At 39.5% G+C, this 26755-nt stretch overlaps 1 protein-coding gene across 2 annotated transcripts in view; it reads right to left on the reverse strand.

Annotated features, from left to right (window-relative positions):
• TTC27 (tetratricopeptide repeat domain 27) overlaps window positions 1-26755 on the reverse strand; it is a 100066-nt gene that overhangs the window by 46407 nt on the left and 26904 nt on the right. The window contains exons 8-10 of one of the 2 annotated variants that reach the window (XM_059660172.1): window positions 24996-25108; window positions 23886-23952; window positions 6633-6746 (exon numbers count right to left, since the gene is read on the reverse strand). In XM_059660172.1, the coding sequence (XP_059516155.1) occupies window positions 6633-6746; window positions 23886-23952; window positions 24996-25108 (294 nt within the window). The remainder of the gene's footprint in view (window positions 1-6632; window positions 6747-23885; window positions 23953-24995; window positions 25109-26755) is intronic. The other variant, XM_059660173.1, reaches the window with a different exon arrangement.

A 26755-nucleotide genomic window follows, 5' to 3' on the forward strand; every position in this document is an offset into this window, starting at 1 on the left:
GGGCACTTAGGCTGTTTCCAAATCTTAGCTATGGTAAATTCTGCTGCTATGAACATAGGGATGCATATATCCTTTCTGATTGGTGTTTCTAGTTTCTTGGGATATATTCCTAAAAGTGAGATCACTGGGTCAAATGGGAGTTCCATTTTTAACTTTTTGAGGAAACCCCATACTGTCTTCCATAGTGGCTGCACCAGTCTGCATTCCCACCAGCAGTGCACGAGTGTTCCTTTTTCTCCGCATCCTCTCCAGGACTTGTCGTTTGTTGATTTGTTGATGATAGCCATTCTGACAGGTTTGAGACGGTACCAACAAGAAGGAACTTTTACCATTTACAACAGCATGGATGGAACTGGAGAGCATTATGCTAATCGAAATAAGCCAGTCAGAGAAAGATAAATATCACATGATCTCACTCGTATGTGGGATATAAATATCATCCAAATCTCTCACATAATTGGATGAACAAAAATAGATCCAGAGACAAATGGCAGGGGAAGGGGGGGGGGAGCTACCAAAGGACTTGTATGCATGCATATTAGCATAACCAATAGACACAGACACTGGGGCAGTGGGAGCTTGCCAGGGGTGGGAATGGCTGGGGGGTGGGGGGGAGGGTTAATCAGGGGAAAAAGGAGACATATGTAAAACTTTAGACAATAAATAAAAAATTAAAAAATGAACTGGGAATTGGAGGAGAATTTAATCTTTCTTAGTAAACTAAGTTCTTTTTTATTATTATGTGCATTAACATTTTTATGTGCAGTTTAAGATAAAAATATATTAATTAAAAAGCACCTTCAAAAATAGGGGATTGGTTAAATAAATTATATAACCTCCACTTAACAGAGTGACATATGGCTGTTGGAATGAATGAGCTAGGTCCACAGGCATCGGCATGCAGAGCTGATCAAGCTGTTATATTAAAAGAAAAAAGGTAGAGCCCTGGCTGGTTTTCCTCAGTAGTTAAGAGTGTCAGCCCACGGACTGAAGGGTTGAGGGTTCAATTCTCGGTAAAGGGCAACTACCTCAGTTGCAGGTTCTATCCTTGACCCCAGTCAGAGGCAACCAATCAATGTGTTTCTCTCACATCGATGTTTCTCTCTGTCTCTTTCTCTCTCCACCTCCCTTCCTTTCACTCTCTCTAAAAATCAATGGAAAAAATATCCTCTGGTGGGGAAAAAAGAAAAAAGGTAGAAAGCAATATACTAGTAGATTGCATGATCCTATTGCTGTTAAAGCATAATTGTTTACTTATAAACAGAAAGAGGTCCAGAAGGATATAAATTGTTGAGATTGGAAGGCAAGCAAAGGGGGAGGAAAGCTCTTTTTAGTTTCCATTTATGTATTGCTTACATTTTTTTATAATGACCAGGTATTGTTTCTATAATTAAAACAATTAAGAACAGTGACATAGTTTAAAAAAGCAAAACACACTTTGCCATTTACTAACCATGTGCTTAGTCCAGATGTTACACATAATGCCTAACAGAGTACGGCATTCCATCCATATAAAAATAATCTAAAGGATCTCTGCCTCAAATTATTCAAACATAAGTACAAAGCTTAGTGTATGTTACTGTGGCCAGTTTCCCTCCCAATTAAGGCTTTTGTTATGACATGCCCTTAATCATTACTTAGAAACAAATAGTCATATAAATGACCAACTCCTAAAAGAGAAATCTTTTATCCTACACGGGAGCAATAATCTCCACAATGGTAATGGTACCAAGCACCCAGGTCTGGTTCCTCTTCGCTCCAATAATTAACCATAAAAATCCCCATTCCTTCAAAGCATAAGCGAAGCTACAGTAACCAAAAGCAGATTTTTTAAAATTTGTTTAAAAATTATGAAATCTCAATTAACTACCTACCACAGTTAAAAAGGTCAAATTACAGTTATGAATAGTCTCTAGTGACAGAAAATGGCTATAATCTCAAATTCCCAACTCAATGCAATGTCCTTCCAGAAAAATTTAATGGTGAAGGAAAAGATCCCTGCTAGGTAATTGTCTTCAGAGGCAAAACCACCTGGACAGGAGCAGAATGTCACAATTTAAATTAACAGGTTAAGTAACACTCATTAGCAAGATTACTTTAATAATGAATATAAAATAATCTCACATTAACCCTCAATGTCTGAGCTCAGTTTATTGAAAACTAAGTTAAAGCCGTTAGTATGACAGAAAATAATGATGACAACTGGTTTGCACAACTTTTTTTGGTTGGGACATAAGTAAGATGGTCTCTTTGAATGTATGTGTTCAATTAATTTGCTTCATATCTGGATTTATAAGCATAGAGAACTGCTGTCACCACACTGAAGGAAAACAAGACATGAGCTTATGGAAAAGAAAAGGTTAGTATTGGATTTGGGTCAGACAGGGAGGGGGAAACTGAATGACAACAGAGAACACGACTACTTTATAGTCCATTGCTAAGAAGCGGGGTATAAGGAAACACTGCACAATAATACTGAACATGCAATAAATAAAGAACTCCAGCCTAGAAGAATTTCCTCGAGGTAGAGTGTTTTTAATGGGTTGTCCTCAACTTGGAGCTCCTTTTCCTCTGTGATCTTAGAGTGCTGGTTTATTCACCTTGAGCTGTGATACACTATTTCCTTTTTAAGTTTGGCATGTCTCACCTAGAAATCCCTTACAAACCTGCCATCTTTAGGGCCTGCCACTGGATCCTCTGATGTAACTGACTGTCGCTGTGTAAGTTATAGTCCAGACTGAGTCATTAACTAGCCAGGCAACTTGGAGCCAGTCACCTGACCTCATCACACCTGCATTTTCCCAACTTGCAATATGACAGGATTAAGCTTTGCCCTAAGACAGTGGTCGGCAAACTGCGGCTCAGCAAACTGTAGCTCGGCAAACCGCAGCTCGAGAGCCACATGCGGCTCTTTGGCCCCTTGAGTGTGGCTCTTCCACAAAATACCAACTTCTGCGCATGGGCCACGAAGTTTCAATCACACTGTACGTGCGCACCCGCAAGTGGTATTTTGTGGAAGAGCCACACTCAAGGGGCCAAAGAGCCGCATGTGGCTCGCGAGCCGCAGTTTGCCGCCCACGGCCCTAAGAGCTCCTTCTAGCTTATTTTTCTTTCCACTTTAGCATTTTATCATTTATCATTTTATACAGCTGAGTAAGGGAACAGATTTTCACAGAAACGAAAACTTTTTGAAACACTGTTTTATATATACAAGTATTTTTCAAATCATTTCCCTCTTCTTCTTCAGGTATGCAGTAATTTCAACAAACACAGTAATATCAAACTCTCATCAGAGGAATTGGCAAAAGTTTGGATTATGAGGTAAATGGTTCAACAATGATAGAAAATTAGATAAATTTCACATTTATCTTGTTATATGTGGCTAATTTCCAAAAATTCTTAACTGGAGAGTGAAAAGATTTTCTTTGAGATACACCCTGCAGAGGCAGAAATAACAACTCCCTCATAACGCAGCATTTGGTCGGCAAGATGAAGAGACTCCAGGTACAGAAAGGCCAAGACGGGCAAAATGCTAGAGCATAGTGATTCCACTCTTTCTTTAAATCCATTTGCCCCAGTCAAAGCACATCCCTGTTGTTTGATGTCTAAAAACATAACCTGCACAATTCATAAAATGATGCAGATTTCGAATTTAAAAGATATATTATGCACCTGTAAACAAATTTACTTCTATACCTTTTTTTGTTTGTTTAATTGTTGCTACAAATGAAAAATGAATGTTGATGATTACTTTAAATGCCAAAGTTAATGGAAGAAATGAATACAAAGCAAATCATTTCTAAGTCAAAATGTCCTTCATTAATAAATGAATGTATTCTAGTACTATTTGCATTCAGAAGGCCAAAACTTTAAAAGACATTTAAACTGGTTGCCCCATTCCCCCCAAGAAAGGTACTATGTGGTTTCCTTGAACAAGACATCATACACTTAATAAAATATGCATAGTTGATCATTTTAACACTCTGATCATTCAACATTTTGCTGTTTTATTGTGAAGTGAATTTTTAATAAACAGAATTCCTTGCAATAGTGACAATTCCTCATGAATAATTTAAGATGCTGATCATGAAACTACATCTTCCCCTTCTTTACTTTGATTAGGCCCAGCTGTGGGGAGTGGGTCAGCAGACTGCCCCAGGCTGACAGCTGTCTCAGAGTTCCCCTCAGTTATAGAACACCCCACCTGAGGTTTCACCTTAATTAATCCAGAAAAGGGGGGGGGTAGGGGGGAGGCTCAGGGAGGTAGAGGGTAAAGGGAACATGCAGGTGGGAAATGCCCTGGGCTGTGTTGGGCCTGTACCTCAGTGCGACTTCTTCCTTACCCAATCCTGTTTCCTCCTAATTCTCTTCAAAGGACATTGAAACCTAGTAAAGCTGGCACCCCTAGCTCTGTCTCACTACTGTGGGAAAAACAAGCTGTGACAATAATATAAAGGGGCCTAAAGATGGTAATTAGTAAAAGGAGGCAAAATGATTACAGCATGAGACAAACTTTGAAGCACATACTAAGCCCTCAATAAAATGTTTCCTGACTCGCCAAAACCGGTTTGGCTCAGTGGATAGAGCGTCGGCTTGCGGACTGAAGGGTCCCAGGTTCGATTCCGGTCAGGAGCATGTGCCTGGGTTGCGGGCACATCCCCAGTGGGAGATGTGCAGGAGGCAGCTGATCGATGTTCCTCTCTCATCGATGTTTCTAGCTATCTCTCTCCCTCTCTCTCTGTAAAAAATCAATAAAATATATTTAAAAAAAAAATGTTTCCTGACTCGAACTCTGCAGGAAGAAAAGCAAATGGGCGTGGTAACTGTGTAGCATTTCACTGAGAGGGTGTGGTCTGAAAAAAGAGGATGAGAGGATGGAGCAGAAAATAACTCCAAGAGCAATAACCTTGGCTTTAGGATGTAAGCTCCTTGAAGTCATACATTTCACTATTCAGAGCTAAGTCACATGACCCCTCCTACCTGCAAAGGAGGATGGAAGACATCTACCTGCATAAAATTCAGGAAGTTCTGTTACTAAAAGAGGGAATGGGGGAATGGATAACGGGGTACAGTCAGCATGCTCTGACACAGAGAATCCACTTCTGCTTTTACCACAGCATCCTGTCTGTGCATTTATTTATAATATGGTAACAAATAATATGTTCTATTCTTAAGCTTATCTTTATTCACATGAGCTGACCTTCTGTCAAAATAAAAAGAGTAAAGTGAATAAGTAATGGCAATATAAGAATACATCCCACTTACTAAAATACAAATCCATGAATCCACACTTAATAAATAAATGAGTGGAGGAATAAATAAGAGAAAGATCTTCCCTATAGCACAATAGCAATTAATACATCATTAAATAATTAGAAAATTACCACTCGGCAACCATCAGGGTGACGGGTATATGGGAGTTCTTTGCACTATTTTTTAAGTAGGTTTACAAACTTTTAAGTAGGTTTGGAATGGTTTAAAAATAAACATAAATTTTTTAAAATATCACTTCATTGGCTGCATGAAATCCTACATCATTTGCAAGATTTTTTCTTTTTCTCGGCAACTTGCATCATGCGTAGTTTATCAGAAAAGCTGTGAAAGGCACTGTCTGCTACTGAGTCAGTGGACAGGAACAAACATTAGTATTAAGTGGAGAATGATGCCTGAATGAAGATTAATGGTACACGGGGCCAGTTCATTAGTGAGTATTTTTGTGCTAGAATGACTTTTCACTCATACTGTCTCTTTTAATGTCAGTTATTATCTTTTTTTCACAGATGATGAAAATGAGGCTTAGAGCTGTGAAGCTGTGATTCATAATAAGGCCCTTTCACCATACCTGAGTTTATGCTAATGAAGTGACTCTTGCGGGCAGGGGCTGGTTGTCAGAGGAACCAACATTAGAGCTGAAGCTTTTAATCTCTGAGGAGCGGAGAGGGTCTAAGGGTTGAGATAATCACCAATGATCAGGGACTTAATCATGCCTATATAATAGGGCCTCCATAAAATATCTAAAACAAACAAGTTTAGAGAGCATTAAGGTTGGTAAATGCACCCAAGTGCTGGGAAGATGTCACACCCAAAACTCCATAAGCATAGCAGCTCCTGTGCTGGGCGCCCTTCTGGACCACATCTTATGTACCTCTTCATCCAGCTGTTCATTTGTATCCTTTATAATATCTTTTATAATAATCCAGAAATAGTAAGTAAAGTATTTCCCTGAGTTCTGTGAGCCGTTCTACCAAATTATCAAACTCAAGGAGAGGGTCTAGAGAACCCTTGATTTATAGCCAGACAGTAAGAAGTACCCAGACTTGCAATTGGCATCTGAAGTGGAAGACAGTCCGTGACTCTGAGCTCTTAACCAGTGGGGTCTGTACTAATTCAGTGTCAGGACTGAGTTAAACTGTAGGGCACCCAGTTAGTGCACACACTGAAGTAGAGAATTCTTTGGTGTGAAGACCCGTAGATTTGGTATAAAATTTTAAAATACATGATCTAAATAATAACAAAGTATTTGAGCAAAATGAAAGCTATCTCATTCTTTTAGATTCATGACAGACATGCTTATTGAGAGCAATAAAGAGTTGAAAGAAAAAAAAAAAAACTGCCACATGAATCCCTCCTACCTGCGTCTGCCTCATTGCCCGTTCCACTCGGCGCGTACTTCCTCTCTCAAGTTTTGTCCGCAGGATCAAGGCTGATGTCTGAATGGCCCAAAACTTTGGTTGTGAAAGCAAACACTGATGGAGAAAAATAAATAAGATAAAAATCACAGAAAGAAGGAATAAGCTGGGCGATCCCACTCTGAATAGAACAAAATAAATTATTTCAAAAATATCAGTGTACAGCTGAATGCAGATTTGAAAATCACAGTGAAAAATAATAAAACGTGTGCTTTCAAATATTCTTGTGAAGAATATGGTCATTGGAGCAGAGTCATTACTTAACCTGGTTGACTCAGTCTATTGAATAAATCACTTAAAGAATAAATCATAATCTTCCAGATAATCTAAGCAGTAAAAATATATCAGACCTTAAACTAATAAATCTTTTTATTTCACAGATTACAATATATGCAAGCAAATAAACTACATAACAATAAATGTAGAGGGAGTGGGTGGAGGTAGTAAAGGGAAACTGTTAAAGGGATAGTGGAAGAAGAAGAGTAGGCAAAGAATACACAAATACAAGTAAAGGAGGAGAGTGCAAAGAAGTGTTCACTAATTTATCCGAGCACCTGCTCCGTACAAGGCAGTACACAAAAGGCCCCAGCGACAGGGTGGCAGGCAAGACAGACAAGGCCCCTGACCTCACAGAGCTTACACTAATGCAATATCTGTTAGGTAATCTTATTCTCCTATAACTAACTCTGCAAACTAAACTCTTTTTATTTCCTTAAAATATAGTTTACAAGATGAGTGCACAACCTTATCTTGTTAGCCTCCATTACTTAAATCTACAGAGTGAATTTACCAACATAATAGGTGTATATGGCACTATAAAGACCTAAAGGAAATAGGAGACATTAAAAAACTAATTCTTTAAAATGTGTAACACTATTTGACAGGAGATTTTATTATAAAATATGATTTCAAGAATTTCCAAAAGAGGAGCTCCAGTGGCGCAATCGGTTAGCGCGCGGTACTTATAAGAATTTCCAAAAGAAAGAACTGTTTTCACTAAGTAAACCTGCAAACGAATTCTACTACCTACAGTGGGTGGTATCACTGCCTTTTTCTCTTCCCCCTATTCGGGGGACTGCCATCCGCAGCCTCCTGACAACGGGACACACAGCACTCAGCACGGGCTCTGCGGAACAATGGGCAAGCCTCCAGGTCAGGAAGGGCTGGACCAGAATCCCAGCCCCCAAGTGTGGTGATTAGCTGCGTGACCTTGGGAGCTACTTGACCGCCTTGGTCTACTTTCCTTCTTTGCAAACAGGAATGGCCCTTCCCGAATCTCACAGGGTTGTGAAGATTAAATAGGAATTGGTGACGCTTCACAAAGCCTCCCAGGGGCCCACACAAAGCACACCAGCCCCTTCCCAGACTCCTCCTACTACCCTTTCTCTCACCCTGAACAGAAAATCACCACCCAGAGTGGGTACAGGTGATGGCGCTAAAGTCTGATGGGGGTTCGGCACACGCTACCCCCAGCTAAGGGACCTTGGCATATTGAATATTTAAGGTGAAGGAGTTTGAGAAAGCTGAAGCAGGAAGCTCTCTCTGGCCCTGCCCTAGCCTTCTCCCCTGAAACAGCTCATATGAGAGGTGCCTTCTCTGTTAACCTGCAGAAGGAGCTTCCTGGCTTCTGAAGACAAATGGGAGCTAAGAAGAATCCCAGCAAACAGGTCTCACTAAGATCCCCCAGTCTACTGCCCTTCCTCATGCCCTCTGACCGCTCACATTCTCCCGATGCCACTCTTCATCAAACCTCGCATAAAAAATACTCGGTTAATCAACTGTTTCTTCAGGTCATTTCCTCATGAAGGCTCCCATGTCATGCAAAACCAATATTAAATGTGTGTGCTTTTTCTCCTGCTAATCTGTCTTCATCAGTTTAATGATCAGACCCAGCCTGGGACCCCAAGTGGGTACAAGAAAACTTCCTTCTCTTCACCTCCCAATCGCACTGATCACTTTACCAACAGCATCGCAACACACGTATTACCTGGGGGCTTGCCGAGTGAAAGCCAGGCTTTCCGAAGGTTTGCACACCAAAAGGGGGGAGAAATTTTCCTCAGAAAAACAACAAAGTCAGACTGTTTTCCATGCTGGCACGAGAACAAGAGTTTGCCTGAGACTTTCATGTGAAGGGCAAGCAAGACATTCTCACTAAACACTGAAAGTAAAATGCAATCTGGCAAATAGACATTTGAAAAGCTTTTAAAGGAAGAACTGACTGGATAATGATATCACTGAAGAATGCATTTATCTTATAGCCATTTGGCTGGGAGATATAAAGACTTGGGAAAGGCTTTCTGAAAGGAGGTAGCAGCGAGGCTAGACTTAATTTATTTTATAAAACACTTCTGCTCACAAGGTAAAAATCAATCATGATACAAGACACTAGGTAAAGAAAAAGAAAACTAAACAGGGGATATGCTACAATGCTCTACTGACTTATGAAGAAAATTATATATTTTTGAAAAATTTTAGTCTAACAGTTTAGCAAGCAAACCAACAGAGAGAACACCAACCCAACTACTAGAACCTAAGCAGCAGGACAGCCAGCTGGTGAGGACTCGAGCTGTAATCTGTCCAGATGGATGGGTGAAATTGATCCAGAGTCTCTACCATGTCCCAACGAGGGTTACTGCTCTCATTCCACTGGTTTTGACCTGAGAATGACCACACACTGCCCCTGCCGGCTCTGTCTCACCTTTCAGGTCTCAGCTTAAATGCCATCTCCCCACCACCCCCCCAAAGTGACTCCATCTCTCCCCAGTGATTCTCTACCGCTGCATCCAATTTGGAATATTATTCGGCCTTGTAAAGGAAGGATGTTCTGGTACACATGGATGAACCCTGAAGACATCAAGCTAAGTAAAGTAAGTCAGACACAAAGGACAAATATTTTAGGATTCCAATTGCATGTGGTACCTAGAATGTGAAACTCATAGACAGAAAGCAGAATGGTGATTGCCAGAGGCTGAGGGTGGGGGGAGGGGGGAAGGGGATGAGGAGATAACGTTTAATGGGAGGGTAACATATTATTTACTTATTTGACAAATATAACACACACTATGTGCTGGCAAGGCACTAGTCAACGTGCTTTACAAACAATAATGGTATCTTCTGATAAAAAGAAGTGCTTAATATGAATACAGTCCATATTTTTGTTTTATGGTTAGAGCTTTCTTTTCCTGTTTGTCCTAAGTTCTCTAAGATATTCTATATTTTTCCTCTAAAAGCTTTGTAGTTTTCACTTTTACACATTCATTCTGAAATTGATTAGTGCATGGATAATACTACATAGGGGTTAAGGCGGCTTTCTTCATATGAATACAAATCATCTGGTTTATTGACAAGCTTACCCTATCCCCATTGTATTGCAATGCCAACTTTGTCGTAAATCAGAAGTAAATGCATGCGTGGGTCTGTTTCTGGACTCTCCATCTGTTCCACTGATTGGTTTGTATTTCCTTATGTCAAAATGTCTTAATTCAGTGTTTCTCAAATGTTAAAGTACATAAGCATAACCTAGATTGTTAAAACACAGACTCGTTGGCCCCAACCCCATAGATTCTGATTCTGGGGTTGAGGTGGAGCCAGAGAAATTCCATTTCTCACAAGTTCCCAGGTGACACTGAGGCTGCCAGTCCAAGGACCACATATGCTGAGCGCTCTCTTAACTAACCCAGTGTCCTCCTGGGGCTGCTATCGGGCAGTGTCGGTGCTTGGGTGCTGCTCTTCAGCTCTTCCATACCTATTCTTAGTCCATGTGAATTTCAAAGTCAGCTTGAGTTCCACAAAAACAAAAAACAATAGCAACAACAACCCAAAAATCAAACTGCTGGAATTTTGTTAGGGGCTACTTTAATTATGTAGGTTAATTTTAGGAGACTTGAAATTTTAAAATACTGAGTCTTCCATGAACACAGCACATCACTTCAAGATATGGCACCTGAGCTGACTCTAGGACTCAGACAAAAAGAGAAACAATGGTCATCTAACATCTGAGGAAAACTGTTAACTACTTGGAATGAAAAGGTCAATGGATACTGTTTCACCTCACACTAAAAAGTGAATTTTAGTATTATGACACCATACACACACACACACACACACACACACACACACACACACACACACACACACACTAGTGGCCTGGTGCACGAAATTCATGCACGGGGATGGTGGGGTGTCCCTCAGCCTGGCCCGCACCCTCTCAAATCTGGGACCCCTTGGGGGATGTCCGACTGCTGGCAGTCAGTCAGACATTCCTCTCGCAATCCGGGACTGCTAGCTCCTAACCACTCACCTGCCTACCTGCTTGATCGCCCCTAACCTCTCTGCCTGCCGGCCTGCTCGCACCCAACTGCCCCTCCACCAGCCTTCTTGCCCTCAACTGCCCCCCACTTGCTGGCCTGATTGCCCTGGTCTAATTAGCATATTACCCGTTTATTAGTATAGATATATATAATACATATATATGCGTTATTTTATTTAGCTAACAATTTCTGAGTACATCTAACACAACCCACATTCCCAGAAAAGTGGCAAAGAAAAGTTTGTAACACCATCAAAGAAGATCTGGAGTGTTGTTTCTATTAAAACCAAATTTCCTTTTCATTCTTATCACTGCACATTTCACATGAGCTTCTTCCAGAGGTCACAGGGGTCCGGTGTGTGAAGACAGCCAGTCTGCCCCTCTGAACACAAGGAGCTTCCAGAGAGCTGCTTTTCCACACATAAATCAAAGCTGACTCAGGGCCCTCCTTGTGGGTGCAAGATTGTAGGGCTGTTACAATAAAGCCAAATTGGATGATGCCCACCCAAGTCAGGCTGACCTTACAAAACAAGGAACAAAGAAATACTATAAAAAGCAGAACCACTCCCCTTCATAATGATCTATTTAAAAGAGCATTCATTGTTCAAATCAGTACCAAATGACAAGAAGTTTAAATTCCAAAGTTAGTCTATAAATCATTCCCCATGAAGTGGAACAGCAGTCCAAATCCCCTATCCTTGTTCTCTAGACCATTTAAAATCCATCTCAAATCTATTTTCCCCAAGACTCACTATTGCCCCAAACAAATCTTCCATCTCAGCTAAAGGAACCCAGTGCAGCTCACCCCTTCCCATGTCCTTGCCTTTGCTCCTGCTATCACTCCATCTAAACCCCAACTGTCTTTCAAGGCCTGACTCAAATCCCTGCTTAGTGAACAAAGCCTTCTTTGACTGCTCTGTCCCCAATATGTTCTCCTTTTCCGAATGGTTAAGGGATTTATTTATCTGTGCTATCAATTTGTAGTTTAAACTGCCTGGTTTTGTTAATTGCATTATCCTAAGTTTATCTGATCTTGGCTAAATTAAAAATTCTATGAAGGCAAGTCCTATGTTTTATACCTTCATTTCTCCCACCATATCTAGTAGCATGCGTGGCAAATCCAGAGATTCTGGATCTGCTGGTATAACACTTTCAAAGCTCTTTCCTATCTCTGCAAATTTTCATACAGAAGACAGACACCAGAGAGATCAGCTGCTGGCCACTTGGCTACCTCAACAAGGCAGGTCTTCTGCGTTCTGGAGGCGCCAGTTCATCAGCACGACCAGAGGTACCCTTCACACTGTCATGAAAGCAGACCTATTTAAAATATAAATATTATTTTCAAACTGAATTTTTCATCCTTCAACACCATGTTACTTCATAATGTCAAAAGACCCGAGAGCTTTTGCTTCGATGATGGCCAAAAGCAGAAGCACACAGCCATGAGTCTGACAAGACACCTTAATATTAAATGTGCCATCTTTATAACTCCTACATATTTCTCCTGTCTGGGGACCATAAGCCCCACTAACGGGTTTTCTTTTTTATATTACTGCTCTCCAATCATCACTGATTCTGCTTTTCACCAGCTTGATGAAATACAACGAGATTCACTTTAAAAGTATGTATGATCAAAACAACAATGAGGTACCATCTCACACCTGTCAGACTGGCTATCATCAACAAATCAACAAACGACAAGTGCTGGAGAGGATGTGGAGAAAAAGGAACACTTGTGCACTGCTGGTGGGAATGCAGACTGGTGCAGCCACTATGGAAGACAGTATGGAGTTTCCTTAAAAAACTGAAAATGGAACTCCCATTTGACCCTGTGATCCCACTTCTAGGAATATATCCCAAGAAACCAGAAACACCAATCAGAAAGGATATATGCACCCCTATGTTCATTGCAGCACAATTCACCATAGCTAAGATCTGGAAACAGCCTAAGTGCCCATCAGTAGACGAATGGATTAGAAAACTGTGGTACATCTACACGATGGAATACTATGCTGCTCTAAAAAGGAAGGAACTCTTACCATTTGCAACGTCATGGATGGATCTGGAGAGCATTATGCTAAGTGAAATAAGCCAGTCAATGAAGGAAAAATACCACATGATCTCACTCATTCATGGATAATAGAGACCATTATAAACTTTTGAACAATAATAGATACAGAGGCAGAGCTGCCTCAAACAGATTGTCAAACTGCAGCGGGAAGGCCGGGGAGGGTTGGGTGGCAGGAGGTAGGGGGGTAAGAGATCAACTAAAGGACTTGTATGCATGCATATAAGCATAACCAATGGACCTAAGACACTGGGGGATAGGGGAGGCTAGGGGACTGTCTAGGGCGGGGGGGCGGGGGGGGGGCGGGAATGGACACATATGTAATACCCTTTGTAATACTTTAAGCAATAAAAAATAAAATAAAAAAATAAAAAAGTATGTATGTAATGAAATCAGTACTGCTTAATCTTTAAAATGGTTTATCAAATAACATTTAAATGATTTCCTATTGCTAAAAATAGTTTTTAGATTTTTTGTTATTTGATATACCAGAAGCTTAAAAGTAACTAAAATCTAAGTTATAAAGTATAATAACATAAACACCTGTGAATATGCTCCGATATGTATGGTAATTCCTTGAGAAAGCACAAAAATAATAAGTTATAGTTCAAAAGCCAATAGAGAAATAGAAGAGACTTATTTTTCCTTGTCTCTCTCTCTCTCTCTCTCTGCCTGAAAATTATCTTAATTATTAGTTCTTGATGGGAAAATGAGGAAAAAATTAGCCTGATTTTGTCTTAAAAAAGGAGTATGCTTCATACTGAATGTGAAGACTGAGCAATTTCCTACTGAGAATTTGTTCTTCATCTTCTACATTCTTCCCACTTAACACATTAGGGAGTATGTTGTGCTGCCCTTCTGAAGCTGACGATGCAGACAAAACTAAACGGAAACCAAAAATCTCTGGTGATAAACTAATCAAACTTACATATGAGAGCTCTAAATAATATATATGCATTTCCGCCTTTAGGATATTCTTAGTGACTTTATTGAAATATAAGATAGATATGATTCAATAAAATCATGATTTAGGGTAACGTTTGATCTATTCTGACACCCTATATAACTACCATCAAATCAAGATATACAAAATTTCCATCAATCCAGAAAGTTCCCTTGCACCCTTCTGCAATCAATGTGACCTATGTTCTACCATTATGGTTTACTTTTGCCTATTTCAGAATTGCAATTAAATGAAATCATACAATCTATTTCCTTTAACTCAAAATCAGGTTTTTTCAGTTTCACCTACACTGTTACATGTTATTAGTAGTACTTCATTTCTTTTTATTGCTGGGAATTAATTATTTAGGTGGATATAAGGCAATTTATCATTCACTTATTGATGGACATCTGGGTTGTTTCCAGATTTAAGCTATTATGGATTGAATAGCTGTGAACATTGGTATGTAAGTCTGATAGATAAATACCTAGAAGGGGAACTGACTATATGAGAAAATGCCAAATTGTGTTCCAATGTGGTTGTATCATTTTACATTACATTTGCAATGTATGAGAGTTCCAACTACCCTACAAAGTATTATATGTCTTTAAAGTGGTATCTTGTTGTGGTTTTAATTTGCATTTTCCCAATGATTAATGCTATTAAGCCTTTTTCATGCTTTTATTGGTCATTCCTATATCTTTGGTGGAGTGTCTGTTCAAATCATTTGTCCATTTTTAATTGCTTTGTTTGTCCTATTATTATTATTGAGTTGGAAAGAGTCTTTATTTATTCTGGATACAAGTCCTTTACAAGATATATGTACTGTGAATATTTTCTCCCAGTCTGTGCCTTGTCTTTTCCTTTTCTTAATAATGTCCTTCAAAGAGCAGAAGGTTTTAATTTTAATGAAGTCCAATTTATCTTTTTACCCCATTTTTTTTTATGGTTCATGCACTTAGTGTCCTAGTTAAAAATTGTTCATTACCCTAGTATTACAACAATTTTACTTTAAGAAAACATGAGAAAATTGTTGTAACATTGGGGTCAATGATTTAGGTTAACAGTTGTCTTTTACATATAAATTTCCTTTGTGATTTCTTCATTGATCCATGGACTAAGTATGTTGTTTAATTGTTTGGACTCTAAATATTTTGAGATTTTACAGATATCTAATATTTATTTAAGTCAAATTTAATTCTGTTGTAGAAAGAGAATATATTCCTTCTGATGTTTATTTTTATCCATTGAGACCTGTTTTACTGGCCCAGCATATGGTCTTGCCGAACGTACCATATATACTTGCAAAGAAATATATTCAAATAGCAACTGGCCCTCCATAACTAAGGATTCCACATCTGTGGATTCAACCCATCATGAACTGAAAATATTTTTTTTTCATTTTTAAATAAATTTTTTATTGATTAAGATATTACATATGTGTCCTTATCCCCACGTTACCCCCTACCCACCCCCCTCATGCCCTCACCACTACCCCCCCCCCCCCGTTGTCCGTGTCCATTGGTTAGGCCTATATGCTTGCATATAAGTCCTTTGGTTGATCTTTCCCCCTTACCCCTACCCTCCCCTACCTTCCCTCCAAGGCCCGACAGTCCAATCAATGCCTCTCCGTCTCTGGATCAGTCCTTGTTCATCAGTTTATGTTGTTCATTATATTCCAAAAATGAGTGAGATCATGTGGTATTTATCCGCTCTCCAGTTCCATCCATGCTGTGACAAATGGTAAGAGTTCCTTTTTCTTCTTCCTCTTCTTAAAGAATACCTTTCAGCATTTCATATAATGCTGGTTTGGTGGTGATGAACTCCTTTAGCTTTTTCTTATCTGTGAAGCTCTTTATCTGACCTTCAATTCTGAATAATAGCTTTGCTGGATAAAGTAATCTTGGTTATAGGTTCTTGCTATTCATCACTTTGAATATTCCTTGCCACTCTCTTCTGGCCTGCATGGTTTCTGTTGAGAAATCAGCTGACAGTCGTATGGGTACTCCCTTGTAGGTAACTGACTTTTTTTCTCTTCCTGCTTTTAAGATTCTCTCTTTGTCTTTTGCTCTTGGCATTTTAATGAGGATGTGTTTTGGTATGGTCCTCTTTGGATTCCTTTTGTTTGGGGTTCTAAAAAATGTTATGTTGTTGCTGACTTCTAACATGTAGTTATGTCTATGAGGGTTGTGTCTATACTGAACATTTACAGACTTACTTTTCTTGTTATTATTCCCTAAACAATACTGTATAATAACTACTTCCACAGCATTTATATTCTATCAGGTATTATAAGTAATCTGGAGATGATTTAAAGTATACAAGATGATGTGTGTAAGTTATATAAAAATACTATTTTATTTTACATAAAGGGCTTGAGCATCTGCAGATTTTGGTATCCATGGAGGACCCTGGAACCAATCCCTGGCAGACACCTAAGGATGACTGTATTATGAGTGCACTATTCTATAAATACCAACCAGGTCAAGCTGGCTGGTAGTATTGTCCAAATTATCTATGTATTTACGCATTGTCTTTGTCTACTTGCTCAGTCAATTGCTGAGGATCATTATCAATAAATGCCTATTAAATTTAAATACACAGAGTAACATTTTGGAAGACAAGCATTCAAACCACAAAGAAAATCAAAATTCTGAACTGTGCCACTTAATACAGAACATGTCATCATGTAATGCTAACACAAACTATCGGAAGTGTTGTGGCTATCCTACAAAGTTGTATCACCTACCTTAAAAAATTAAAATTAAGAAATGAATATGCTCTAGAAAAAAAAAATAGGTGATCATTTAAATCTGTAAAAGTGGTTCGCAAACTATTTTATGTTCATAAGTATTTATTAATAGGTTTAAAATTATTAGCAGAAAGAGAAAATACATAGAAGGTAATTTGTAACTTCCAAAGACCTTTCTTTTTCCTTTTTTCATTTCCAGTTACCTTGGGGTTAGGGGCAGACAGTCAGAGGGCAGGCTGCCAATATCAATTCACACTTAAACAAAACTTTTGCCAATTAAAACTGAAACACCTGTCTGAATTAACAAAATTGTTCCCATTTTCAACAATGAGAGGAAATTAAAAGCATTACTGAATGTAACTGACTTGGCTCATCTGAAAGGAAATAACGTAGATAACAGCTAATTTTAAATTATCAAGCTGATACAACATAAAGTCTCTCTAATACAGATTGGGTTATTTTTACTATGACTCATTCAGTTTTCCTGAAAGGTGCGGATATATCTCAGGAATAGCACTACATAATGACAACTAAAAAAAAATAAAGTACTCCTTTTAAGACTAACTTCTTACACTGTTGAATTAAAACATTTTCCCAACACATCTCACATATATTTCAACATGCTGCAGCAACATGAAAACATTGGCAAAAACTTCTCCAAAAAAGAGATTACATTGTAATAAACTTTAGGACAGTTCATTAAAATTGAATGAAATCATCGTATTAAACTTTAGGACAGCTCATTAAAACTGAATGAAATTCAGGACCAATAAGCCATTCATTTGTTTATTCAATAAATATTTACCAAATGTCCAATAACCATGTCCTGTCCCTCTAATGTTTACAAAAGTGTCTGGTGGGAGTATTAAGACTTCTGTTGTACTTGCTCTTCTATCAGCAAAGGAAGACACCTCATAATCTCAGTAGTTCACAACCCCAGTCCCAGGCCGCCAACACTGCTACAGAGCGGGTAATGGCTGCCCAGCAAGAAAGGGGATGCTACTTCTTTCCTCTCTGTCCCCTTCTCTTCCACATCTATGACCAATTCCAAACAGGTCTCATCCACTTAAAAAATCCTATTCCTTTAGTCCGGCCGGTGTGGCTCAGCTGGTTGGGCATCGTCCCATGCACCAAAAGGGTGCCAGTTCCATTCCCTGTCAGGGTACATGCCTGAGTTTCGGGCTCCTGCACTTAGCCTTTTCCATACATTTATTGAGTAACAACTATGAGTAAAGCCTTGAAGCATAGCTCCAGGCCTTGTAGAAGACCCAGAGAAGAATAGAAACCAGCCACTAAAACTGGGAGTTTATAGTCTTATGGGGAAGATAGAACATATACATAAGTAATTATAATGTAAGCCCAAAGATGATTCTTGCTCAAAGAGAAGCACAGACAAAAGTTTACGAGTTCAGAAGTGGGGTAGCACCTAAAAGAGTTCCCTCTTACCTCAAATACTCTTTTGGAGTCATAAATAATAGATTACAAACTAAGATGGCAGCATAGATAAACACGGGGAAATTGCCACCTCCCACAACAATTGAAAAATACCACAAAGGACAGAGCGGACATCATCCAGAACAACAGGAAGGCTGGCTGAGTGTAAATTCTACAACTAGAAGGAAAGAAAAGCACACTGAGAGCCAGAGGAGCTGCGGAGGTGAAGTGCAGAGGTACGGCGGCTCGCGCGCGTGGAAAGGGGGTGGCACCTGAAGACGCAGCTGTCTTTTTGAATCACAAGCTCCCGACTGCTCTGAACTCCGGTTCCGGGAAGTCTCTGGGGACCCAGGACTCATATGGGGAGAAGCTAGACTGTCGGGCAGCGGGCGAACTTGAGAGCGGCTTTCCCTCAGAGGTGCTTGCAGCCGTTACCGGGACACTGAGACGCAGGACTCCTTAGGGCAGGGCTGAGAATCAGCCATAGCTACTTGCTTCGCCCTTTGATTCCCTGAGACCCCGCCCCACCCAGGCTGTGGCAGAGGCTTTTGCATGTGAATGTACCTAACTGCAGCCGAGCCAGGCAGACCCAGAACTTCCAAGAGAAGGTCCAAGGCCCCGCAGCGGCTTGCACTGCTTCACAGCTGAGCCTCTTCGTGGCTCCTGCTGTGTGGCCTCAGGCAGAGGCTGAATTAGCACCTCCTTAGATCCAGGAGCCACTGTACCCAGTGGTCAGAGGGGGACCATCCAGATTGCAACTCCTCAGATCCATAAGGGACACACTCAGGGAGCAGACTCAGTGAGCACCAAAGCCCCACTGAAGCAAGTCTTGCCCCAGAAGGGTGTCTTCAGCACAGAAGTTCTCCCTCTTCAGACACAGCTGATTCTCACAGCCAATTGGCCTGGAGGTCAATTCCTCCCAGTGATCCTACAACAACCAAGGTGCCAAGAGTGCACCAAGAGTGTCCACCTCATGTAACTGGGGAGGCTGAGCCACTGGGCCCTACAGGACACCTGGCGCGCAGGGCCACTCTATCAACACAGGGAAGCAGCCAAAATGCGGAGACAAAGAAACAGGTTACAAATGGCAGAAATGGAGGAAAGCAAATGACTGGATATAGAGTTCAAGGCCACGTTTATAAGGTTTTTCAAGAATTTTATGGAAATCGCCGATAAATTTAATGAATCCCTCAATAAGTATAGTGAGACCATGGAGGACATGAAAAAGGACCAACTAGAAATTAAGCATACACTGACTGAAATAAAGAATAATTTACAGAGATCCAACAGCAGACAAGAGGATCCCAAGAATCAAGTCAAAGATTTGAAATACAAAGAAACAAAAAATACCCAACCGAAAAAGAAAAAAGAAAAGATTCCAAAAATATGAAGATAGTGTAAGGAACCTCTGGGACAACTTCAAGCATACCAACATCAGAATTATAGGGGTACCAGAAGGAGAGAGAGGGCAAGATATTGAAAACCTTTTTGAAGAAATAATGACAGAAAACTTCCCCTACCTGGTGAAAGAAATGGACTTACAAGTCCAGGAAGCGCAGAGAACCCCAAACAAAAGGAATCCAAAGAGGACCACACCAAGACACCTCATAATTAAAATGCCAAGAGCAAAAGATAAAGAGAGAATCTTAAAAGCAGCAAGAGAAAGACAGTCAGTTACCTACAAGGGAGTACCCATACGACTGTCAGCTGATTTCTCAACAGAAACCATGCAGGCCAGAAGAGAGTGGCAAAGAATATTCAAAGTGATGAATAGCAAGAACCTACAACCAAGATTACTTTATCCAGCAAAGCTATCATTCAGAATGGAAGGTCAGATAAAGAGCTTCACGGATAAGAAAAAGCTAAAGGAGTTCATCACCACCAAACCAGCATTATATGAAATGCTGAAAGGTATTCTTTAAGAAGAGGAAGAAGAAAAAGGAACTCTTACCATTTGCCACAGCATGGATGGAACTGGAGAGCGGATAAATACCACAGGATCTCACTCATTTTTGGAATATAATGAACAACATAAACTGATGAACAAGGACTGATCCAGAGACGGAGAGGCATTGATTGGACTGTCGGGCCTTGGAGGGAAGGTAGGGGAGGGTAGGGGTAAGGGGGAAAGATCAACCAAAGGACTTATATGCAAGCATATAGGCCTAACCAATGGACACGGACAACAGGGGGGGGGGGGGGGGGGGGTGAGGGCATGAGCGGGGGTGGGGGGGGTGGGGGGAGGGGGTAGAGGGTAACGTGGGGACAAGGACACATATGTAATACCTTAATCAATAAAAAATATATTAAAAAAAATAATAGATTACAAATAAAATATATTTATATAAGGATATGTAGTTATATAAGATATCAATGTCAATGAAACTCTTCATTAATACCAGGAGCTACTTCTAATTCAGTATTATCCAGTGCAGTATCATGTACAAAGCAGGGATAAGAGGAAGTACTGATAGATGAAGGAGGAGTTGACAAGGGCTGATATGGGTTTTTCTGCTGTATTCTGTGTACTTTCTTTGGGATTAAAAAAAGAATGAGGTGGTATACAGCCCAAAGTACATATGGGCTCCTAAAAGCTCTCCTCACACATAAGTTCCTTGCCCTACTTCTTACCAATTACAGATTTACCTGGGAGTCACACACTCATCTCTTTAGGCCTAGCACTAGGAAGCACTGTGATCAAATAGCTTTCCTCCAAAAGGAAATCAGTCCTTGGGTCAGTTCTGATTTGGAAATGACCTCGAGGAGGAGAGAGAGCAAAATATATGTATGTGTGTGTGTGCGTTACAAAACCCTTAAGGGAATAGTATGAAACTTGAAGTGATGACCTTGACCTTCACTGCAAGCCAGGAAGGATGAGTTAATGAGCATCAGAAGTTATCTGCCGGAAGCCGGTCCAGCCTTGCTGCTTGACACAGTCACTGCAGGGAAGAAACATCTGCATAGCATATGTTTCAAGGGACCTGGTGTATATGGCATACTGTTCTTAATATGTTTGCTCCCCTTCTTAGAGCTATGTGTTTTAACCAAGGTCACCTCTCCGAGAAAGGTTGTTTCCCCAGATGGGGATTTTTTCCCTGGAGTTAGGGATTAACAGGACTAAGGAAGAGAATAAATCAGTGAAACCCCCTAGTGTTACAGAAATACCATGTACTACTCACGAAGAACTTGGACTAAGACTGTTGACAATAAATTTGGGACTTGTTGGGCCCACATCCCCAGGGGTCTGCCCACCAGGGAAAGCACCAAAGCCTATACCCCTGGAGACTTACCGACACAGGGCAGTCCCAGGGAAGGCAAGCAGCGAGGCTGGGAGGACATAACCTTTACTGGGTAGGATAATCTCCTTCAGTCACTTCCTTGTAGCTTATTAGTAATGCAGTGACCTTGGAATAGCCCTTATAATGGAACACAGAGATTAACCTAGACAGGATTAAACTCAACAGAACTAAATTAACAAACGCCCTAACCTTTGGAATAGAATGGATAGGATTAAAATCAACTGGTGTAAATACAGATGTAACAGGACAATAAAGAAAGAACCTGGCTGGAGAACCTGGCTGGAGAACCTGGCTAGAGAGCCTGGCTATCCTGATCATCTGAACACTGCTGTCTCTGTGTCATTCCTTCTTCGCCGACTCCGTCTACACCTTTGGGAACCCCTGGACCTACTGGGGCTGGATCCCAACAGTTATCTTCAGAAGCACCTCACAATTTAGAGGAACAATGGGAAAAGAAATAAAATATTATAATAATAGAGAATCACAAAAGAAGTAGAAAAAGAAACGTTTAAAAGAGAAGAAATATACTCCAACCCCAAGAAAAGCTAAAAAGAAAATTAAATGTTTGAATGGAAATAGAGTATTTTAATGTCTTTTCAGGATAACTATGGATGATATATGCTCCACAATAAACTGCTTATGAGACCACACCTGAGAGGATGTTGCTACCAACCATCCTCCCCAAGAGAGGCCAGCAGGAACACTCTATCATATGCTACATCCTGTTTACCTCGGTCATCAGAAGAAACCCAAGAGTCCTGGTCATCATTTATCAACACTTGTCTCCCTCCAGCTCTGCATGGCCTTACACTGACGCAAGCTCAGCACCGTTCCAAAGCCCCGCACCCTGCCCTGGGCCTCACTTCATGCTGACGTGAGGTTCAACAGCATCTTCTCACTGAGCCCTTCCCCACCGCCGCCTTGTCTAACACTACCATCCAGTTCCCATTTTTATCCCCTTACCCTGCTTTATATTTCTCCTGTGCACTTCTATTAAGTCTGTATTTCTCTCTTTGTCTACTGTGTATTTCCCCCACAAGAATGTAAATTGATGTAAATGCTTAGAAGACTATTCACTGCTGAATCCCTGATGACCAGCACAATACCTGGTACATATCAGGTTTTCAATAGATATTAACTGCATAAATAGATGGGAAGTGCATAATAATTTTAATGTATCTTTTTAAAAATATTTGTAACACTTTACTTGTCAAATTCCTGATAGCATATGTAACAAGTAAATATGGAGATTTTTACACAGTAATCTAAACACAGACATGCTATATGATAAATACCAAAGATTTCTAGTAAGTGGGAAAATAAAAAGGGCACCCCGAGGACACAAAGGATTAACACCCAACCAGTTCCAAAGCAATCTGTAGAAAACAGTTACGTGCAAAATTTATATTACAGTACAAAGTAAGCGAGCTTTTCTTTCTACCAGATAAAATACTTTATTTTTGCCTTATCTGAAAAATAACTAAAGGAATAAAACATTAGAATTCTAGCATGAGTCTCAACCATGATATAAAAATGTCTTTGAAAAAAAATCATGTATCTTAAGCGGCTTGTGTTCATTAAAGATGTGCGTATCTTCTTTCTCTCCCTAAAGCTAAAAAGATACTGAGTGACCCCTTCATCTGTGATCTTTCCCTTCTTGAAAAGCCTTCTTTGATCTCAAATCCTCAAACATCTATTACTCTTTCCTTTTCACTGCCATTTTCTCCAACTGTGGTCTTTATCAACTTTGTTTTCTCATACCCCATTCCCTCCTTAATTCTCTAGAATGACTACCCAGATAGTCCACTGAAACTGTCCTTAGAGATAAGTAATGCACTCCAATTATCAAAGCCCACAGCCTTTTCTCCTGACCCTCTACACTGTTGAATGCTGGCAAGCACCCCTCATGCTCGACACCACCACCCTCCCCAGCCTCTATAGCCCATGCTCTCCTGGTTTGGCTCCTAGCTTCCTGAAATCCTCTACTCATCACACCCAGGTAGGCAATACCCTGGCTTTTACAACAGAGCTGTATACTAGGTAGGCTTTGGAGTGAAAATTCAAACTTTTTCTCTGTCACTTCATTCATTCATTCAACATTGAGCACCTATTTCAATATTTATTGAGCACCTATTCTGTGTAATGCTCTGGGAACAAAAATGAACAAGAAATATTTGGTCACTGCCCTTAAAGCCAAGCAAGCACAAAAAAAATACTTAAGTTTAAATCAGCAGTAAGATAGGTGCAGTTTGGAAGCAAAAATGATGAGTTTTTGTTCCCTTAATTTCCTTAAGTGGCAGTGTCCCAAGGTGAGCAATTTGAGGCAAGAATGTACCAGAGGCAAAACAATCTATAAGAAAAGAAAATGGAAAGAAGGAAGACATTACTCACCGATGTAAATGCCAGCAACTCCTCTTCAGTTAACTTATGCACTGGGTTATTCTTTTGCATATTTGTGCTTTAAATTAAAAAAAGATAAATTACTCTTAAAATGCATGTTGCATCTAATGAAATCTAATTTTTGAAAGACAAAGTAAACTTATTTCATATATTTGAAAGCACATATTTTAATATTACTACATTATATACAAATGCAGATAGGAGTTTGCCAAAGATAAGTACAGAAAGCAGTAAAATACTGACAAAATATACTTAGTGTACTAAATGTCAACCTAATTTATTTTACTAGGAAAAAAAAGGAACCGGGGGAACGTCTACAAAATAATTGGCTTTTAAGTTTCAAAAGTGTTAATATCATGAAAGCCAAGCAAAACTGAGCAACTGTTCCAGATTGGCTGAAACTAAGAAGATAAGAACTAACTGCAACGCACATCTAGACAGGCTCCCATGCCACAGAGGAGGCTCCTGGGACCCTGGCAAACTTGAATGGAATCTGAGTATTAAAGGAGAGTAAGTATGAATGTTATTTTCCTGATTTTGAGAACTGTATTGTGACAATGTACAAAAGTACGCTTGCTTGCAGGAATCACACACTAAAGTACTCCAGCGAGTATCATGTTTGAAGACGATTCTCTTAAATTCTTTGCAATGCCTTGCCCTGGCAACTTTTTCCAAATGTGAAATTACTTCAAAATAGAAAAAAATATAAAAATAAAAGAAAAAACTATTTCCACCACACATAAGGTTCTACAGTATTCAAAAATAAGTCTACCTTTTGAGATATAAATATCCCCAGAGTTCAAAATACTCATTCTCACCTATGCTAAATATTTTATTAAGAGTCTATTTCTAGCTAAAGCTAACCAAAGAAATTTTGCTTATGAAGGGAAGAGAAGGATGAGAATACCAACTCCCAGGAGATTCCTGAGGTCTCTAATCTCTAACCTTTTGATTGGTTACCCAATTATTCTGGATCTTGAGCAGCAATACAAGATTCCCTCTTCACCCAGAACTCTTGGGACCTCCTGAATAAAGATTTCCCCAACACAAGAGAACCCACATGCAAGGTGTTCAATGTAGCCAAGCAGGTCATTAACTTACCAGATTCCAAGGATAACAGCCAGCTCTTCGGCACACAGGTTGGGCATCTGATACTGTTCACTATCTGCTAACTTTATCTCATTTAGAACAGTATCATCATTCAGCTCAAGATTCTGGTGGAATACAAAAGAAAATACTTAGACCAAAACTGTATGCAACTGATTGCTAGGGAAGGATAAAATACCTTGTTTAAAATTATACAATGTCTACCTATGGTTAACAGGCTTTCTCTTGAAACACTTATTTGAGGACAACTTACTGTGTAGAAATAGAGGACAGGCCACCTATACCTCAGGAATATGTTGACAATATCAATAGAGAATAACAGTTATCATTGCTTGAGCCTACTGTACTCTTCCTGCTCTGCCGCTACACTATAAACTAAAACATCAACTCCCAACTCTATTGCTCTACAGGATCTGGGATGGAAAACAGTTTGAAAAGAATAAAATATGAAGACCCAGAGGACTTGATAGAATACTTGATTTTAAGAATGACTACAAAGCCAAGACAGTGTGGTACCGGAATAAAGACAGACATATATCTGAATGGAACAGAATAGAGTCTAAAATTATAGGTCCGCATTATATGGTCAGTTGATTTTCAACACAGTACACAGGTGATTTAATCAAGGAAAGTCTTTTCAGTAAATGACTGGGACAACTGGAGATACATTTAGGAAAAAAAAAAAAAAAGACCCTCACCTCTATCTCATACCCTATACAAAAATTGATCACAGACCTTAAAGGAGAAGCTAACAGTAAAAAACTTCTAAAAGAAATCCTAGGAGAAAACCTTTGCAACAATGGGGTAGGCAGACATAAAAAAAAACCTGAACTATCAGAGAAAAACTTAATATGTTGGACATCATCAAATTAAAAACTTTTGCTCTTTGAAAACATTGTTAAGAAAATGAAAAGCCAAGCCAAAGATTCAGAGAATATATTCACAAAAGAAATATCTGAAACGGGGCTTGTGTGTAGAATATGAAGTCTTACAACCAGAAATAAGAAGATAACCCGATATAAAAATAGACAAAAGATTTGTATAAATGCTTCATAAGAGAAGATATACCAATAGCCCACATGCACACAAGAATATCCTGAACAAAGTAGTCAACATGGAAATACTAATTAAAATCAGAATGAACTACTAGTACACACATATTAGAATGGATAAAATTTAAAAGACTGACAATTCTAAATGTCAAAAAGATCTGGAACTTTCTTAAAATGGTACCACCACAGAAAACAGTTTGCCAATTTTTTATAATAAACATGCATTTATTTACCATATAAACTATCCATTCCGCTCCTAAATAGTTCCCCATGAGAAATGAAAACATATGTCCTCACAAACACATGCATTTAAATGTTAACAGCAATTTTATCTGTAATAGCTCCAAACTGGAAACAATTCAAATGTCTGTCAATAGATAATATTTTTAAATATATATATTTCCATCAATGCAATTCTAATCAGCAATAAAAGAAACTAATGACACACACAACCACATGGATAAGATGCTAAGCAAGTGACCAAATACAAAAGAGTACATACTGTATGATTCCACATGAAATTCTAGAAAAGCCAAACTATCTGTAGTCATTGAAGGCAGATCAATGATTGTTTAGGGACAGAGGTATGGGGGATTAACTGAAAAGGGCATGATAGAACTTTTAGGGTGGTGAAACACATCTTGGCTGTAATGGTTGTGTGTGTGTGTGGGGGGGTGTATACACACACACACTAATCCGTGA

This window comes from Myotis daubentonii, chromosome 12 (assembly GCF_963259705.1).
Source record: "Myotis daubentonii chromosome 12, mMyoDau2.1, whole genome shotgun sequence".
NCBI lineage: Eukaryota > Metazoa > Chordata > Mammalia > Chiroptera > Vespertilionidae > Myotis > Myotis daubentonii.